Below are 13,047 nucleotides of genomic sequence, written 5' to 3'. Positions count from 1 at the left end.
TACTGTGATTTTTCTTCCATCTGTCATTATATATTCCTATTACCCTATATCACGCCGAACAGAAAAACGTATGTAGTGAGTAAAGGAATTAAATTAAAAAGAACAAAAATGTTCACATTCTGAACAACGAACTAGAAAGCACAGAACAAAAGATTATCAGTGTAAGTGTGGATAATGAGGGAAGAAGGAAGCAGATCAGGAGGATACTCTTTCCAATGAAAACTTGGAGTATTCCTGCCAGGTTCCCATTTATCATATGAGGTACTATGCAAGAAAATGCTGATAAAATCTAAAGTGCAGTACATGTGTTGCTAATTGCTGTCATCCTGTTCAAAACCTTGGCATGTGTTTCATTTCCATTATGCTATGTAGAAGTTCCAAAGCCTCACTGTAAATACTGTGGAAAGTCTTATGCATTGAATTCCTGGAGAGTGATATTTTCTCATTCAAAGTTTGTTTTACTTGCAACCAGATCCTACTAGTAAAAGTATGAATTTTTGAGGTTATCTTTTTGCAGTTATTAGAATATCCGTTAGGAAATGCCATGATTGGATTATGTTGGGTGTGATTTTTCATAAAAGACATATATTTTTCTATATATTATTTCCAAGACAGTGTTTTTACATGAGGCCTTAGAGAGCAAACACACTTTAGCAGTTGTTAAAATCTTTCCAGTTTGCATAGTAAATACATTGGAAAATATTATGATAAGTAAATAGGAAAACATTACATCTTGTTAGCAGTGACTTGCTTTTAAATGCTTTATTTTTCTCTGGTAGTGCTTAGTCATATATTTATCTAAGTATAGTCAGATAAATTGAGGTAGCATTCTATACACTTGGTGAAAGAGTTCTTAGCTAAATTGATTTTTTCACCCTTCATTCATGAATTGATTTGTTCAGCATTTCTTGCAGAACTGTTAGATCTGGGTTACTATTGGGAAGTTTCAAAGGACCCATCTATAAAGGGTACATTTGTCTATGCCAGACAAAAGAGCTGTTATGGAATACAGAGAAGCAGCCACTATTCAAATGCTGCTTTTTTGGCATCATGGGCTAGCATGGTTACTTTTCCATAACACTTCAGACTACTTGACCTTCAGCTGAGAAGTATAAAAGTGTGACATTTTTTAGTCTCCATAGGCATGATTAGCAAAATACATAGAAGGCAGGGTCAATCTCCCTGCCCCCCAGCTTCCCCATATAAGTGTACACCTTCTTTAGAAGCATTATGACTTGAATGTTGGTGATGTCAAAGATGAACTGAGTCAGCATTATACTATCCTGTCATCAGAGCTTCATCCTCACTTCACTCCCATTTATTCATCTCTGTGTTTTTTGTTGTTAGAATTGAGAAGCTGATCCCAGAGTGAGAGCATAAATCATTAGAGTGAAAACAACTGTATTTCCCCCCATAACTGATCATTAATTTACTGTTTATTTCATTTTCATGAGAAGTGCATGATTTCTAAAGGCCCTATAGGGGCTGTATGATTATAAAATGCTTTTATAACTATTTGAGAATATGTGATAACAGATTTACTCATGTCTCTTTTGCTTTAGAGAAAAATGAATCTATTTTCTCGGATTGTTTGTCATTCAAGAATCTCTGCTTGTTCCAAATCAGGCAAAGCGTTGCCCCCATCATCTCTCATTTTCCTCAGTGGGAGTGTCATGAACTTCAAACAGACTACATGCCACCAGCAGAGCTGGAATAGGGGATTGGCAAGAGACTTTGTAGTCAGAAGGGTCGGAGTGTTCCGTGTGGGTAACAGAGATCCTGAGGCTAGCTGGGTTTCCTGTGTGACACAGACACTCACTGTGCATGTCTAGGGCAAGATGTGGTTTGCAGCATTTCCCAGATATATTTGCCCATGGAACCCCTCCCCTACCTTCCCACCACAGACTTTTTTTTCAGTGCTCATTTCATAAGATGAAATACAGATGAAGCTTGGGCTTTGAATTCAAACAGATGCAGATTAGAATTCCAACTTCATAACTCTCTCTCTACTTTCTGATCTCAAACCAGAAACTTTGCCCCTCTCACTCTCAGTTCCTCAAAGGTGAAATGCCTATTATGAGAATTAAATACAATTAGGCAAGAAAAGAAACACTTTAAACAATCTGTGGTATACAGAAGACACTCATTAAGCGGCTACTACTGTGCTGCTGTAGCAAGCTGATGAGTACCAGAACCATATCTTCCACCCACATCTTTTCCCTGAGCTTCAGACTTGGGCTTTCAGCTGCTTGTTTTCTGTTCACCTACATATACCACAGAGACCTCGGACTCTACACGTACATCTGAACTTGCTGTCTTCCTCCCTTGTATTTTCTCTGGTTGACACTACTACATCCAGTCAACTGCTAAACCTGGTCAGCTCTGTATCCTAAATATATCTCACATCCATTCATGTCTCTTCAGCCCCCAACTGCCTCTTAGTTTGCTGGGACTGCTTCAGTTGTCTTCGGAGTATTTTCTATATTACCAACCTGTCTTCCACACTGTAGCCCAAGCAATCATTCTTAAGACTTATGAGATCAACAGTGCTTCTCATAACACCCATAATCAGGTTTTCCAAACTTCCTAATCCTAACAGCCAACTGAGACCTTTTTAAAAATGCAGATTCTGGGGTCGGCCTGGTGGCACAGCAGTTAAGTGTGCACGTTCCGCTTCGGCGGCCCGGGGTTTGCCGGTTCGGATCCCAGGTGCGGCCATGGCACTGCTTGGCACGCCATGCTGTGGTAAGCGACCCACATATAAAGTAGAGGAAGATGAGCATGCATGTTAGCTCAGGGCCAGTCTGCCTCAGCAAAAAGAGGAGGATTGGCAGCAGTTAGCTCAGGGCTAATCTTCCTCAAAAAAAAAAAAAAAAACCATGCAGATTCTTGAACTCCCTCCAGGAGTTGTCTCTTAGAGATTCTGATCCAGAAGATATGGGATGGAACCCAGGAATCTGCATTTTTAATAAGCTTCCAGAAACTCCGGATGATAGCCAAATTTGGAGAAACCTTGCATGTAAGTTCACACTGCGGATTTGATGATTCTGTGTTGCATGATGCCTTTGACCACTCCCCGGCTCTCCAGTGCCCTCTTAACTCATGCTCTGAGCTCCCCTACCGTCAAGCTGCCTCATAGTTCAGAGAGTCTGTACGTGGAGCACTCCCCTCCTGGAATCCCCTTTTCTTCATCTCTAACACCCTTTACCAAATGCTAGAAACCTAGCAATGTTACAAGAATCTGTTCTAGTATCTCATTCAGGCAGCCTACGCTCATCCCAGGAAAGCTTGTCAGCCCCTTTCTATGCAGTTATAGCATTTTCACATTGTGTTGAAATTTTTGGTTTATGTCTCTCTCTCTCCCAATAGACTTGGAACCTTGAGGATCGGGACCATTTCGTTTCTATATTACCAGCATCTACCTCAGTTTGTAGAACAAGGTAGAAATTCATGAATATTTGTCAGATGAATAAAAAGGAGAGAGGAAGCCTGAAGAGAACCTGGAATTATCCTAGTAGTTATAAAAATATTCTTTGAAGCCCTTAAGTGTTCAGAGACAGTTGATGGTTAAAAGAGAGGCCTAAGTAGGGAGGGTTCCTGCCTCTGCTTCCCAACCACCTGATTCAACCAAAGTAGCTCTGTTTTTAAATTTTTCATATGTTGGTGAGTAGTGTAAGGTTTTGTTTAAAAGAAGGGAAAAGCTGATACTAAAAATAAATTTGAAAACCACGGCACTGATTTGTCTTTATGAAACTGCTTTATGCATTTCTGCTCTCCATGCTTTAGAATGAAATGAGAAAACTTGAAGAATTTGAGAAATAAAGCCAAGTGATCTAAATTGGAAAATAAATCTATGAGGGAATATTAGAGATTACCTAATCTGTGTAGTATGGCCTTGGGGCTACTTGCCTGTTTTTAAGCACCTGGGAGTTTATCGTGAGAGAGATGCTAAGTAGTTGTCATCCATCTCTACAGAGGACCAAATGATAAACATGAATATTAAATTGAAAGTGTTGAGAGAATTCCTCTGTATTTATTTGAGTAGTGTGCCTATATTTCCAAAACAGAGGTTTTCAGGATAGCCTCCCTGAGGATCAGAGACTCTGTCTTTGCCTCAGTGCCTGAACAACACCTCATTGCGATCACTGAACACTTACTGTAGGGATGCATGAATTACTATCAATGGAGAAGTGTGTAAAGTGTGTGAATTAGAACTCTCATAAAAGCAAATGATCTTAAAATTAAGACACTAATAGACTTGTCACAGATTCAAATTATGGAATTCATTTGTAAGAACTTGCTCAATAATATGAAATTAATGTACCTTCATATAGTGTTCATGCATAGCTCATCATAAAGACAACTAAATGTAGAACAGTTCTCTTATGACATGGCTTATTGAACAGTAAGAATTTAACACAATTTCTTTTCTTCTCTTGAAAGAATTAGAGTTTTCTCACTCAGATTGTCTAAGAGAACAACTGACCTGTTGCTGTCATATAGAGCTGTGAATGTTTGTCAGACCTCATGAATAAATTTTACTCTTTTGGCCACAGTTCCTTTCACACCTTTTGGAAATATGAGTGAGGTCCTAGAGGGTAGAAACCTTCTGTGTTTAATGCAGTATTTCCCAACAATATTTGACCACTTCTTTTGCAGAATAGCTATTGCCACATCAGGAAACATTGGATTTGCCTTCAGATGGTTTGAATGTTAACAGAAAGCAGCATTTATTTATCATACCCATTGGAGAAGCTAGCAAAACAGGAAATACTTAGATGTATACCCAAGCCCTGTGAAATGAGAAAACAGTTATTTTGAGTCTCACAAATTGTGAAGAAAGCCAGGTAAAACCAGAAGCATGAAAGACTAGGAAATGTGAAGCTCGGGTTAGGCATTGTGAGAACTGCTGTAGGAGCCTTCTTTCCCTATTGAGGAGAAAGAGAAGTTCTTGGGCTCTGATAGGGCCAGCAACCATGTCCACCCAGGAATTTGCTGTATTTACTCTTTTATCTTTGGCCCAGAGCTTGGTGTAGCTCCTCCAAATAGCACCCCTCAGTGTGGGTATCTAGCAGCTCCAAATGACAGCCTGCTTAGTGGATGTCTGCCCTTAAGAGAGTCACAGAGAGTGGTAGTGTGATGGTGAGAGCAGTTGTATGTCTTCCTTCCAAAGAAGAGTACAAAGTAACAATAAATCCTCTTGAAAAACAGAAACTTCCTGAAATTGTTTTCATACTCATATATCAAGTTATTATATGTATGTATACATATTGGTAATTGGGTGGTTATTATATGTATGTATACATATTAATTCGGATAGATCAACTGCTGTAACAAACAGACAGAAAAATGTGTAATGGCCCAAACAAAAAGAAGTGTATTTCTTGCTTGTATAACAGCACTGGGTGGGTGAATTTGCAGTAAGTAGGATGATCCTCATCTGCACAGTCATTCAGGGACTCAGAATAATGGATACTCTACCATCACCAATACATGGCCCCAAGGTTGCCCAGGTGGTCGTCTCCACTCCAGGCATCTGAAATGGGAAAGAGCATGAGGGTACATGTGTAAAAGTTTTTTAGGGCTAAGTCTAGAAATAGCGCACATTGCTTCCATCCACATTTCAATGTCTAGAACTCAGTCACATGGCCATACCCAGCTGCAGGGAGCCTAAGAAGTATGGTCTAGCTGGCTTCCCAAGAAGAAAAAGAAAGCATGGGTTTTAGTGAGCAGCTGGAAGACTCTGTCTGCCACAACATATTTGATGCTTCTCAGTCCTTGGCCACCAAGGTTGATTTGTGCTGACCATCTTGTTTGCTCTCTATTAGTTCATCAGTCTTTCTGCATAGTATGATGGTGATGTTACCCATCCAATTTATGGTTACCTTCATCAGCCTGCTTCCAGACACCATACAGCAGTCCTTCATGGAATTTCCACTTTTGTTTATTCAACATTTATTGAGCACCTATTGTAGGTTAGGCTCTTGAAGTACTAGAAATAATAGCAGTGAACAAAGGCCCTTGTTCTTGGGGAGCCTATTCTCTCACATAAGAGAAAGATAAATAATTAGTTTGTGCCAAGTGCTGTAAAGAAGAGAGAGGGTAATGAGGAGGGGAGAAGGAGTATTGCTTTTGCTAACATCGTCAGAGCTGGCTTCCCTGGGAAACTGGCATTTGAGCTAAGCCACTTGGGCTGAAAGAACAGCATTCCAGGCAGAGGTATCAGCACATGCAAAAAGTCCTAAGGCAAGAATGAGCTTGGCTTGTTCAAGAAACTTCTATCTGGGAGACCAATTTGTATGGAGAGTAGTAAACAAGAAAGGCTCCTGTGAGATGGCACTGTAAAGATATGCCAAATGTTCCACACAAGGCCTTGAAGATCTTGGAGATCTGATTTTTATTTTATCTGAGAGCAAGAGTAAGCTATGAAAAGGTTTGTTGTTGTTGTTGCTGTTTGATTTTTGCAACAGATTTATGAGATATAATTCACATACCATAGAATTCATCCATTCAAAAGGTACAATTTAATGTATAATTTTGTTAATTTTGTATATTGGAGTTGTGCAACCATTACCACAGTCAATTTTAGAACATTTTCTTCACCCACAAAAGAAATTTCATACCCTCGAGAAGTCACAGACTTCTAGAAGTCACCATTTCCTCCCAAATCCCAGCCCCTAGACAACCACTAATATATTTTCTGTCTCTATAGACTTGCCTATTCTGGACATTTCATATAAGTGAGATCATACAATGTGTAGTCTTTTGTGACTGGCTTCTATCACTCAGCATAATATTTTTGAGGTTTAGCTATCTTGTAGCCTGTAACAATACATCATTCCTTTTATGGATTAATAATATTCCGTTGTGTGGATATACTTACCATTTTTTATTTATCCATTCATTTGTTGTTGGAATGTTTTGATTGCTTTCACCTTTTGGCTATTACTAATAAAGCTGCTGTGAATGTTCATGTACAAGTTTTTGTATGGCCATTTCTTCATTTCTCTTGGATATATACTTAGGAGTAGAATTGTTGGATTATATGTTAAACTGTATTTAACCTTTTGAGGAACCGCCAAACTGTTTTCCAAAGTGGCTGTACCATTTTGCATTCCCACCAGCAGTATATGATGATTCCAATTTCTCCACTTCCTTGTTAGCACTTGTCATTATCTGTCTTTTTGATTAAAGCCATTCTAGTGGAAGTGAAATAGTACCCTCATTTTGGTTTCAATTTGTGTTTCCCTAGTGGCTAATGGTGTTGAACATCTTTTCATGTCCTCATTGGCCATTTGTTTATCTTCTTTGGAGAAATATCTATTCAAGTCCTTTTATTATTGAGTTGTAAGAGTTCTTTATATATTTTAGATACAAGTCCCTTGTCAGATATAATATTTGCAGATATTTTCTCCCATTCTCTGAATCTCCCTTGCTTGATGTTGCCCTTTGAAGCATAGAGGTTTTTAATTTTGATGAAGTGCACCTTATCTATTTTTTCTTTCATTACTTGTGCTTTTAGTGTTCTATCTAAGAAAGTATTGCATAATCCAAAGTCATGAAGACTTATGCTTATGTTTACTTCTAAGAGTTTTATGGTTTTCATGCATACATTTATATTTATGATTTATTATTAGTTAATTTTTATATATGGTACAAAATAGAGGTCCAAGTTCATTCTTTTTCATGTGGCTATCTAATTGCCTCGGCACCACTTGTTGAAAATATTATTTCTTCCATTGAATTGTCTTGACATCCTTATATAAAAAAATCAATTAACCATAGGATAAGATTTTAAGATGGGAACTGGTGTGATCTGATTCACATTTGAAAAGGATCAATCTCTCCGAAGAATGAGTTATAAAGAGGTGAAAAGGAAGTAGAGAGATCAACTGGGAAGCTGTTATAATAATCCCAGCTAGAGTCCAGTGGTGGCCTAGTCTAGTGGTAGTGAAGGAGATGGAAAGATTTATAGTTTCAAGATTATACTTTGGGGAGAGCATTGACTCAGCTGAATGTTGTTTATTGCTACTTTTCCACTTGTCCATGTAACAACCATCATTTCTACTTTCCCTTGTTATACTTTCTTTCAGGTGGTCTTCAGAATTTTTCCTGTTTTTTTTAACTTTACTTTGATGTTCTTATTTCCTATTTCTCTCGTAAGCCTCAACTTTCCATTACTAAAACTACAAACTTATTTGTATCTACATCTATCATTTCCTACTTTACTATTTCCTTAATTCTTTCAGTTCCCTGAGGAGGTGGAAATCTCTTTTTCCTTTCCCAATTATTTTTTCTATCTCTTCTGTCTTCCATATCTCCCCTTTTAAAAGCATTGTCTCATTAGATGTAAATGTTCTTAGCTGTACCCCATCTTTTTTTCAAGTCAGGTTTGTTGAACTGTAATTTACCTATGGTAAAATTCACCCTGTTTAATGCTTACTTAGTTCAGTGAGTTTTGACAAATCTATAGTTGTGAAAACACCATAGTAAAAAAAATAGAACATTTCATCATTCCAGAAAGTTCCCTCATGCACCTTTGCACTCAATCCCTGCCCTCCTTCCTCAGCCCTGGAAACCCTTGATCTCATTTCTGTCCCTTTAGTTTTGCCTTTTCTAGAATGTACTATAATGGAGACATACAGTATATGGTCTTTTGTGATTGGCCTTTCACGTAGCATAATACTTTTGAAACTCATCCATATTATTATACATCTCAGTAGTTTGTTCTTTTTATCATGAAGAAATATTCCATTGCATGAATATGCCATTGTATGGATTATCCATTCATCTCCTGATAGCCTTTTGGGTTCTTTACAGTTTCTGGCTGTTAGGGATAAAACTGCTGTAAACATTCACATACAGGTATTTGCGTGGACCTGTGTTTTCATTTCTCCTGAGTGAATACCTAGGAGTAGAATTGGTGGGTCATATAGTAAGTGTGTGTTTAACTTTATAAGAAACTGTCAGGCTGTTTTCCAAATTGGCTGTACCATTTTGCATTCTCCTCAACAGTTTGTGAGAGTTGTAGTTGCTCTACATTCTCGCCAATCCTTGGTATATTTAATCTTTCATTTTAGCCATTCTAATACATGTGTAGTGGTATCTCACTGTGCTTTTAATTTGCATTTCTCTAATGACTGATGAAGTCTTCTTGAGCTTATTTATCAGCCCTATATATTCTTTGGTGAAGGATCTGTTTAGATCTTTTGTCCATTTTTTAATTGAGTTGTTACTTATTATTGAGTTCTGAGAGTTCTTTATGTCTTCTCAATACACTCCTTTCTTAGACGAGTATTTGTAAATATTTTCTCCCAGTCTATAGCTTGTCTTTTCATTTTCTTAGCAGTGTCTTTCAAAGAGAAGATGATTTTAATTTTGACAAAGTTCAATTTATCATTTTGTTGTGATTGATGATATTTGCTTAGTAATCTGAGATCACAAAGATTTTTCTTTTGTGTGCTAAATATGGAAATATAAATGTGAACAAAATATACAAAGGTACTTGTCTTCATTTTTTTCCCTGTGTTTTCTTCTTATAGTTTTAGCTCTTATGTTTAGGTCTATGATCCATTCGAGTTAATTTTTGTTTGTGTGTGTGTTTTACTTTGTCTGTTTTTGTTAACAAGTTCATTCTGCTACTAGTGATAACAGTAGAGCCTAAAATAAAAGCAGTTTTACAGAGTTCTCTGGATGATTGGAATAATCTAGTTAATTGCATGAAAGATCCAAGTTTTTCATGAAAAAATCCTTTTTAATTTCCAGCTATATTCTAACTTAAATTTTTAACAAAAGAAAATATAATTAATAAATAATAAAAATTCACTATGTGACTTTAATATTTTTAGGCAAGGATCAAAGTTCAGTTTTTTTCATACGGGTTGTTCAGCCGCATTTGTTAAAACTACGATGCTCCCTTATTGAATTTTGATAGCTTTATTGAAAATTGAGTCTACACATGTGGGTTATCCCATCTTTTAGCGAAGACCTCCCTCAACCCAACATGCCCATTAACTAAAAGTTCATCACTTCTACCTCTTCATAGCCGTTCTTTAAAGAGTGTTCTAGACTCACTATTTCTGCTTCCTCACTTCTTATTCCTCACTGGACTGTCTCTACCATTCCATTAAAACAGTTCTTGCCAGAATCACCAGTAATCTCTGTTTTGACATCCAGTGGACACTGTTTTGTTCTTGTCTCATGTGATTCTCAGTGGCCTCATTGATCCCTCCCTTCTCTTTCAAACACTTTCTTCCCTTGACTAAGGTAGCATCCCACCATCCTGCTTATTTTTCTTCTGTTTTTCTATTTGTCCCTATGTGTCTGCTTTGCTAGTTCTTCTTCTTTTGCCTATTTCTTAAACATCAACGTCCCTCAGGATTCTGACCAAAGCCCTTTTTAGTTCTCATTCTATGCACATTCTCTCCTTATTCCCGTCTAATCCCCTTGTTGAAGAATCTCAAATTTATATCTGGCCTAAATCTTTTCTGAGCTTCATTTCTGCATATTTGACTGCCTACCAGGACCATGAGCTCTATGAAGAAAAGTACCTTGTGTATATCTTGTTCACATTTCTATTCCCATGTTTAGCACACAGGACTTCATAACTATTTGTTGACTAAATGAACAAATGAATACATGAACAAAGTAAGCAACCTATGCAGTTGATATAATTCTAGTACAGTATTTTAATATTGGCCCTTTTACTGATAAAACCGAATATATGTAGTGAGTATATAACTATGGCCACAGGAGAAGTAAATTATTTTTAGAATCATGTACTTTGTCTTTGCCATGGCTCAGTTTTCCTTTTACAGTTGGTAGGGAATCTTGGGGTGAAGAGATGGGAATCAGATCCTGGCCAGGGGCCAGGAATGAGATGAGAGAGCAAGGAGACATTTCTTCAGATGTTGCAAACACTGTTTCTCAGGTTTTTTTAGTCCAATAATTTCCTTCAGGAATTAAATTCTCTTGTTTGGGGAATAAAATATTTTAATGGCCCTATTAATTTCTCATTGCAGCTTTAGTTATAATACATTATTTCTCTTTGACTTTTCACCCAAATTTTTCTAAGTCCCTGTAACATTTTTTTCTTAGCCCTAAAATGATTCTCGAGGGTAATATAGGAAGATGTAAACTGGGTAATGTAGATTCTTTTGGATCCAGTATGATGACTATTTTTATGAACTGAGTGTTCACATCAAAGAATGTATATACTTCTTATGGGCTTAGCATTATGCCTGGAGCTTTGGGGTTATTTGTAAAATATCTAAGACACAATCTTCATTGCTGCCCTCAGGGGGCACACAACTTTAGGGGAGATGAGAGCCACAACCAGCAAGTAAACAGCAACATCTGTCAAGCAGTTTGTAGTGTCTGTTGCATATTGCTTGGCAAGAAAAATAGTGTCCTGCCACTAGACATGTATCTTTGACCCTGCCTGTCACTGCAAGCTGTTCTGAAAGTGTTTAGGGTTTATCTATAAATGCCCTTTTTATTTGTTCTGGAGCCTGCAATCCCTTACATTTCTCTATCTTTCTCTCCTACATTTCAGTGAGCGGTTTCTGGTGAGACTGAACAAGAATGGTGGGCCAAGGAACCCAGAGAAGATAGAACGAATGTGTGCCCTTTTTACAGTATGTGCAAATTTTCTTTCCCTTCTCTGCTGTTGACTCTAACCAGGGGCCTGTTATGTGGATATTGTCACCATGGAAACGAGCATTTATTCTTATTTCCCCACACATTGGGGAGAATAGGACTTAATTTATGTTTCTCTCAGGTTTCAATGAAATATTTAAAGACAGCTGAAATTAGCTTCAGTTTTTAATTGAATTTTTTATTAAAGAAATATAATCAAGTGCCTTTTACTGACATACATTTTAGAAGCTACTTTATATGATAATCACTTAAAGTCTGAGAAAAGTCTTTCTTATTATTCTTATTCAAGACCGGTGGACATCCCTGATGTCTAAGTGTAGTTTCTGTAAAGGCATCCGCCAAATTTACCGCTGTGCAGTTTTTTAGTGAGTGCATATAAAGAGAGACAAATGAAGTAGTTCTTATCTTTCAAATACCAAACAGAGGGTCTTTTCCTGCGATAATCTGTACGTCAGTTTTTTCTGAATAACCATGCTTTTGCTCATAGTCTCTGAGATCATGGATTCATTAGCCCAGAGAAGGCTTGGTAATCTGTTTATTGGAATGTGCTAAGCCTCACAATACCACATTGCCTTGTGTATTCTTCATGTTGCTTCTGATTTACTAAATTTTTTCTACTCAGTTAAAAAACTAAATGCTCAGCTTTATTTATTTGAGTTGATTTATTTGCTGAAAAAGAAAACAAGACTGTGTCAAAATTTTAAACCAGTTTGGACTATCGTGGATTTTTTGGACTATCGTGGATTTTTTTATCTGCTTTAGTGATACTGAGATAGATCAAGACCCATTGAGTGTGGGGAGGTGTGATCGTCTCACAATGCCACTGCCCTTGTGTGAGTTGCACAATTGATAGTAGGGTGTCTTAAAGTGGAGTGTCAAAGTCTTACAGTGGAGTTCTTAAAGAAAAATGGAATGTCTCGGGATCTGATATGTGATTTTCTCTTAAAGATAAAATTGGACTTGTTTACCTCACTTTTTTGTTTGTTTACTACAACTTTGTCTTTCAAAATCTCAAACAATATTACTGGAGAATCAGAAACCACTTTCACAAGGATAGCTTTTATTGAAAATGTGCCAGAGGTACAGAAATATTTATAAATCTATCTAAGCTACAGTGATGTTTTGTCCATCTTTGAGCTCAGCATTCAAAGTTTAGGAGACAACACAGGAAGAAAGAGCAAGAAAAGCAGACCCATGAAGCTGGTTAAGGGAGTTGAGATAGTTTAGTCCGGGAAGATCAATGCTTTCTCTTCAATAGGAAAAGAACAAGGGAAAGAGTTCAAAGTGCACTTAATGAGATTTAGGTTAGAGTATTGGGAGAGAGCTTCTGAAGTAAGAGTGCCTAAACACTGAGATAGTTCTCTGGGGCCGCCTTTCTGAAACAGAATT

At 37.3% G+C, this 13,047-nt stretch overlaps 1 protein-coding gene across 38 annotated transcripts in view; it reads left to right on the top strand.

Annotated features, from left to right (window-relative positions):
- DOCK3 (dedicator of cytokinesis 3) overlaps positions 1 to 13,047 on the top strand; it is a 445,464-nt gene that overhangs the window by 298,011 nt on the left and 134,406 nt on the right. For all 38 annotated transcript variants that reach the window (XR_011526962.1, XR_011526961.1, XR_011526959.1 and 35 more), the window contains one exon: positions 11,555 to 11,636. Coding sequence is in view for 34 of the 38 variants with exons in the window: in XM_070575184.1 (XP_070431285.1) it covers positions 11,555 to 11,636 (82 nt within the window). In the remaining 4 variants the exon portion in view is untranslated. The remainder of the gene's footprint in view (positions 1 to 11,554; positions 11,637 to 13,047) is intronic.

Source organism: Equus przewalskii, chromosome 15 (genome assembly GCF_037783145.1).
Source record: "Equus przewalskii isolate Varuska chromosome 15, EquPr2, whole genome shotgun sequence".
Classification (NCBI taxonomy): domain Eukaryota; kingdom Metazoa; phylum Chordata; class Mammalia; order Perissodactyla; family Equidae; genus Equus; species Equus przewalskii.
Note: the sequence above shows the minus strand (reverse complement) of the source record. Positions and strands in the feature narration are given on the sequence as shown.